Genomic DNA, 6739 nt, shown 5'->3' with positions numbered 1-6739 from the left:
CTCCATAACCATCTGGGTGGTACTGTAAATCCATCCCAGCTTCGTGTGCTGCTTTAAAGCATCGTTACTTATGGTGCTTTGCACACCTGCCTCAACCTGCTGGGCTGTCATAGCGTGTAGATGTAATCCAGGAGCAGATCTTGGTTTGTCTTTTGGGATACTGCTAATCTGCATGTAACACTTTGTTCAGTAATTTAGAATGAGAAAAGATTTAGTAAAAAAGTGGATGTTACTATTGAGTCAGACTTGCAGGTGGAAGCATTTCACTTACGTAAGGCTTGCTGTTCTATATTTGTAATTTCTAGATTGCAAGAAGACCCTCCTGTGGGTGTCAGTGGTGCACCATCTGAGAATAATATAATGCAGTGGAATGCAGTTATATTTGGGTAAGAGTTTTTGCTCACTATGAAGTCCCTATTTTTTGGGAGAGGGAGGTGGGGGAATTTTTTTATAACATTCCTTTTTTTTTTTTCTTTGTGAATGTAAAGTCAGGAAATTTACAGAAATGACCAAGTGTGCAATCACAGTGAAAATCTGTTTTCAGGGGTAATAAAGAATGCCTAGGGGAAAAAATGTATATTCATTGTCTTTTTTTTTAATGATGTTTGCATGTGGCTTAATAAATAGAACAGGTTTTATAGGAGCTGGGTTATGAAAAAGCAGGCTGGCTCTTTAAAGGTACATAAGAGCACCACATGTTCTTGGCCATCAAATCCAGCTGCATTGGCAGTGTTTGGATTGATTCCTGGTGGAATGAGGTTCTATTGAGGAAGTCACGTTATGTGTCCTGCAGAAGAGGAACTCTGGTAGTGTCCCTTCATAAGCCTGAAGTCAGCTTACTAACAATCTCCTCGTTAATTCAGCTCTAGTCTGAAACATGGCACGTGCACTGCTTGGGGTGATAATGAAGTGGGTATCTTCACTAACAGATTGACCATGGGAAAGTCTGCTGAATGTGACAAAGCTCCCAGAAGTTGCCTTTGGAGGCTTCACTAAATATCTGTATGATTGTCTCTCTGTCTGTCTTGAGGAGAATAAGGAATAATATACATATTTGTTGTGAGTGTTCAGAAGTAATGGTCATTTTTAACTGGAATTTATTGTTTACACCTTTCAGGCCAGAAGGGACACCTTTTGAAGATGGTAAGCAGCTAACTTCTGTATTTCTGTCATTCTTGTGAATATTGTCAATATTAACATTATTCTGCTCTGATACTATGTAGGTTGGAACAGTCTAAACAAGCAAAGAGTAATGGATCAAGGTCAAGTTAGCTATGAAAATACTGTATTTCTGTGCAAGCAGTGTCTATCACAGTGGTTGATGGTTAGTTACAAAGCTATGAAGCAGTGCTTATACCAAGACTTGTTTAGGCACAGAACATTTGAGCTTTTGGTGGAGGAAGTTAGTCTAATGCTGCCAGATGTTTTCACATCTCTGCAGCTAAGCTCAGCAAGATAGCTGAGAAAAATGCTTTTCTGGTTTCATCTTTGTAGCATGTTTGATTCATCTCTGTTCTTCTAACTAAGAGCAGGTGAAAAATCTTGAATTGTTCTGAAAATAGAACTCAGTGAGAGGGGGGGGAATACCAAATCTGTACATAAACATGAAAGTTGATGTGTAATGAATCTCCCCTAGGCATATGAGGAATAATGAGTTTAATAATTATAGCGTTATTGCAGTAATCAGCAGCAGATGGGTTTTTCTCTGTGTTGGGTTGGAGAAGTACAGTAAATTATTCACTGATCTGTAATAAAGGTTTTCAGTGAATCAGTCATGAGCTCCAAAGACTGAGATTGCTGATGATGAAATTCCAGTTTTTGCTTGCTGGCACCACAGGGCCTTCTTAATGAAACACCTTAAAGTCACTGAAGTCCATAGAACAGGGGTATTTGGTCACAGAAGAAGGGAGGAAGGCAGTGGGATGATTGATGTTGGATGTAGCTGCTTTCCCCATGTATACAGTGAGTCTCAATGCTTGGACCTAGCTGCTGCTGTTTTTATTGCAATTAGTAATTATTAGTGCCATAGTTCCATTATCACTTGAAATACGTGAAAAGAAAGCAGACTTAATGTGGTTTGTTTGCATAATAGTGGGGAGAAATATTGATTATGGAGCACATGAACTAACTTACCTTGTTTTTTTCCTGGGGCATTTTTTGTTAGTGGTCATCTAATTGTATTTATGTTTGTTTGGACAGGTACTTTTAAACTAGTAATAGAATTTTCAGAAGAATATCCAAACAAACCTCCAACTGTTAGGTTTTTATCAAAAATGTTCCATCCAAACGGTGAGTAAATCATTTTTATTTAGCCATAATACTTACTAACTATTATGGTGTGGTCATTTATTCTGCAGAGCTCCAGAATGCTTAACGGTTTGCTCTCTGCACTGCTACCTGCTGAGTAGTTGTCTCAGGCAGTAACTACTTGATGGAAGAACTGAGAGTTGTGGTGCTGTTAAGTAGCAACTATCTGTCTCTTTCTAATCAATATGGCTGCAAAATTTGTAAGTGTTTTCAGCTACAGCTGCACTTAAGTTGGCCTAGAGGGGCAATCCTGCTTCATATTCCTGCCTCCTTCCATTTAACAGCACTTCTGTCTGTGTAGACACATCATGAATCCAAGCAGGGAACTGATGGTGCCAAATGTTACTTATTTCTGTCAGGTGAGAGCTCAGTCAAGCCAACCTGCATGGGGTTCCCTGTGCAAAGCAGTGCTGGCAGTGGGAGGCAAGCAAGAAAGTGCACTCCTAGGGGAGAGCAGAGGGGAGGGAGCTGCCCCCACCTCGGTGGGAGAGCAGCCATGGAGTGCTGTGCTTCTCACTCCATCTCTCCATAGCTTTTATCTGGTTGTTGGATGCAGAAAACATAAACCATGCCTCTGTTTCCCAATCCCCTCTGTTACAGAGGGTTATAGATGCAAACTGAGAGTTGAAGCGTAAACCTGTTTCAGCAGTTCCTGTAGCTTTAACCCTCCTTGAGCGGAGGCTGGTTTTAACTACAGTTCTGTGGCTTAGGCAGTATTCTTAGGCAATACTCTCTAACCATTTATCTGTCACGTAACAAAGCCAGTATGCTTCTGACCGTTTTATTTTATTATATTTCGTTACTGGGATGAACAAGCTAAAAAAACAGCATATAGAAGCTTGCATGACAAATCTCAGTTTCCTACAGGCTCTTATATTCAGACAGAAGTAGTATTTCAGGCAGACAGTGTTTCCTATTGTCTGCCTTAGTGCCTTTCCTAGTGTGTGAAGACTGTGTGCAGTTTCCCATGCAGTGCATGATGACTGAGATCCTCGGCTGGCGCAGTGCATTCCATGCCTGCAGCAAATGTCTCTCTGCTTGCTGAGAGGCATTACGTCGACTTGAATCTGGGCCAAGCACACAGGAGGAGCAAGAAGCCGAGTCCAGGTCTACCAGTTCCTGTGCTATTGCCATATTTTTTGAACCTCCTTTCATTTCCTCTTAGATGTTTTGTTACTTCCAGTAATATATCTCCTTCAAAATACCAGGTATCAAATTATAGAAGATAGTCAGCCATAGCTGCTATAATCCTAAAGCATTTTTTGAACACAGGCCAAATTGATACAGTAGTTCTTGCTTGAACTGTATTTAATGAACAGAACGTAAGGTAAGTCTGATAAGTGATGACTGATCTGTGCTGTGTTTGCAGTTTACGCGGATGGCAGCATATGTTTAGATATTCTTCAGAATCGGTGGAGCCCAACATACGACGTTTCATCTATTTTAACTTCAATTCAGGTAACTTTAAATCTAGTTAGCAGTTAAGTATGTTGTTACAAGTCTGTTTTGGAGAGTACACAGCTCAGTGACAAAACTGAAGATACTTTTGTCAAGGAACTTCACATACTTGTAGCCTAAGCAATTGCTTTTTAGATCAAATAAACACAAAGTGCTGACCTATGTAACTGCTGATTTTGAGCTACAAAATTGCTGTTGGATAAATTTCACAAGAAAACAGTGATTTAGCTTCCTTTTTTATCTCCTTTAGTCAAGATGGGCAGTCAGGTATAAAATTTGTATAATGTAACATTTGAAACCATTTCACAAAGCCTTGGCCTGTCACTTCAAGTGCTGCTGAAATTTGTTTAATTGGAGTAAATAGAAATGATAGGGCAGACTGCAAATATTTTTTTCTCCTTTATGAATGTTCTTATATTTGTGTAGTAAAGCGTTGTAGAAGTTACCTGTGCTTCTCTTTAGTCCTGCCTGACATCAGTGGTATAATTGCCAAATAACCAGTTGGTGTCATACTGCAAACTGGCACAAATGGCTCTGTATCTGTGTGTAAGGACATGAGGAGCCTAAAAATGTATACAGTGCTAATGCACATAAAATGTATAACTGGAAGCTCAGCAGCTCTATTGGGGTGCCTAATATTAGCTTTAACATGTTTTATTGTGTCTTGTTTTTTAAGCGGGCTCTACTTTGTCATGTTTGTTTTCTGAAGCATTTGATAGGAAGGATGTTGTTTTTCACTGTTCTATAAATTGTTGATTTGTCTCACTTTGTTTTTCCCTTTTTTACAGTCTCTGCTTGATGAACCTAATCCAAACAGTCCAGCAAACAGTCAGGCAGCACAGCTTTATCAGGAGAACAAACGTGAATATGAGAAAAGAGTTTCAGCTATTGTCGAACAAAGTTGGAATGATTCGTAACAGCTGCTTTGTTACTCTCCATCCTCGTAATCATTATGTACAATTTAACTCTCAGTAGAAAGGCTACCAAGAATTTCAAGTGCCACAGCTCTAAGAATTTGCATAAAAACTCATTTGCAAACAGAATTAAGCCCTCCAGTTTAGGAAACTTAAAAGCTTGTGTATCTTGATTAACGTACTTCTTATTGCATGGTATGAACTAAGTTATTGCTACATAAATTTGTAATATATCCTGTTTGTATTTTTTTTCCAAGTGTATAATGTTGGTGTGGAGTTTTCATGACAGAATATACACATTTTGTAAATCTGTACTTTTTCAAATACTGAATGCCTTATTTTTGAATTCTTTAGATTTTTAAATTGGAGAAAAGCACTTAACAAAGTTTTTATATATAAATATTTCATGTAAAACTGTTAAATACATAACCTCAGTGCAAGACACTCTTCTCTCATTCTGTATCTCTTTCAAAAGGCTCATTTTGAGTCCATTTTCCCCTTTGCTACATGCCGATTATACCACGCACTTTAAAAACAGAAAAACCAATCCATTATATAGCTGTCTTCTCTGTGGATATCTCTGCAGCTGCAGCAGGCTTTCATTCGATTCTGTGTTCCTCAGATGTGTGAGGAAGAGAAGTGTTGGTAGCTGCCACTTTGTAAATGGGGAAGCATAACTATTTGGCTAAAAGTTCCACTACCAGCCAGCAGCAGAGTTGCAAACAGGAGCTGGATCACCAGGCTTTGGTAACGGTATATTTTTTAGGGAGATTGTATTTTACCAAACTGTAAAATATTGTCAACTAAATCTGTCTTCTTTTCATATATTGATACTGTAATACAGTCCTGAATATCTTCTAATAGTTAAACAAGTATTCCATTAGTTTATCTTTGGCTAGGGAAGTAATTAATCACAAGCAGAAGAGAATGGGATTGCAGATGTAATGGAGTTCTATGGAACCTGGCCTCGTGTCTGTTTCACAGAAGTTTTAAATATTCTTAAGCTGTCAGTTTTAAAGAAGCTTGGTTTTGTCTTTGTAAATGTGGACATTCTGCTTTTTTTCCTGTATTTTTAAAGACACAGTGGATGTCTGTAGTAAAGAATTAGGACTTTTTTTTTCTTCTAGCAGCTGCCTCTGTCACAGTTCCATCCAGCGTGACGTATGCATTAGAACCCTCAAATTCCATATAAAACACGCAGCTCAGCGTTGCCTGAAAAGCAATGGAAGTTTATTTCATTTGGAAAATACTTCTTATTTGCCACAGTCATCAGTAAAAGCTGAACTTTGTTAATGCAGAGAAACGTGAATATCAGTGCTTGTACAGAAACCCCAAAAGACCCAATTCCCTTTTTCACGATGGGTCGAATAAGGCAGCATCACTGCAGAGGCATTTGTTTATACACAGAGTACTGACAAGGTTCCTAAGAATCAATCTACATTCGGAATATTTTCCTCCTTTAATCTCATGTTTCAGTATTTCTGTTGCTTCATTGTGTGCGAGATGAGCTTTGCCGCTCATTAGTTTGATTACTGCTGATCAGCTTAGCTTAGTTACAGGTTGATTAAGCTCAGAAGATGGTTCTGGATGCGTCTGGACGGAGGCGGCGTGACTTAGAGGTGAGATCTGACATCCGCTCCTGTGCGGGCTGTGACGTCACTGGGACGCGACGGGTCCCGCAGGAGGAGGCGGACCGCAGGGCGGCTGTTCGGGCACCTGCAGGTCTCTGCTCGCCCCTAGCGGCTCGCGAAGCGAGACGTCTGGCGTGCAATTAAAAGTTACAGCACCGTTTCCCGGTGGCAGGCCGCGCTGCCTGTTGGCGACAGGGCGCAGGACGCTCCGCAGTGCCGGGAGGCCGCTAGGGCTGAGCCCCGTTGCCGTCGCCGGAAGCGGCCTCACCGGGACCGGAAGGCCTCCTCCTGCATGTGGCCTCCTGGGTCCACTCTGCCCCACGCCTCCTCTGCCCTGGAGGAGCGGGGCGGCTGCCGCGCAGGCGCACTGCGCACTGCCGCCCCTGGGTGGAGCGGGTCTGGGGGTGCCGCGGCCCGGAACGGGGACGG

At 41.0% G+C, this 6739-nt stretch overlaps 1 protein-coding gene across 1 annotated transcript; it reads left to right on the top strand.

Annotated features, from left to right (window-relative positions):
* Positions 1 to 282: 282 nt before the first annotated feature.
* Positions 283 to 5123, top strand: UBE2B (ubiquitin conjugating enzyme E2 B). The gene is made up of 5 exons (XM_010719269.3): positions 283 to 386; positions 1118 to 1143; positions 2200 to 2289; positions 3677 to 3765; positions 4554 to 5123. The coding sequence occupies exons 1-5, from the start codon at positions 361 to 363 to the stop codon at positions 4680 to 4682; spliced, it is 360 nt and encodes a 119-aa protein (XP_010717571.1). The 5' UTR covers positions 283 to 360; the 3' UTR covers positions 4683 to 5123.
* Positions 5124 to 6739: the final 1616 nt, after the last annotated feature.

This window comes from Meleagris gallopavo, chromosome 15 (assembly GCF_000146605.3).
Source record: "Meleagris gallopavo isolate NT-WF06-2002-E0010 breed Aviagen turkey brand Nicholas breeding stock chromosome 15, Turkey_5.1, whole genome shotgun sequence".
NCBI classification, from domain to species: Eukaryota; Metazoa; Chordata; class Aves; order Galliformes; family Phasianidae; genus Meleagris; species Meleagris gallopavo.
The sequence above is the reverse complement of the archived record's forward strand: the minus strand, read 5'-3'. Positions and strand labels throughout refer to the sequence as shown.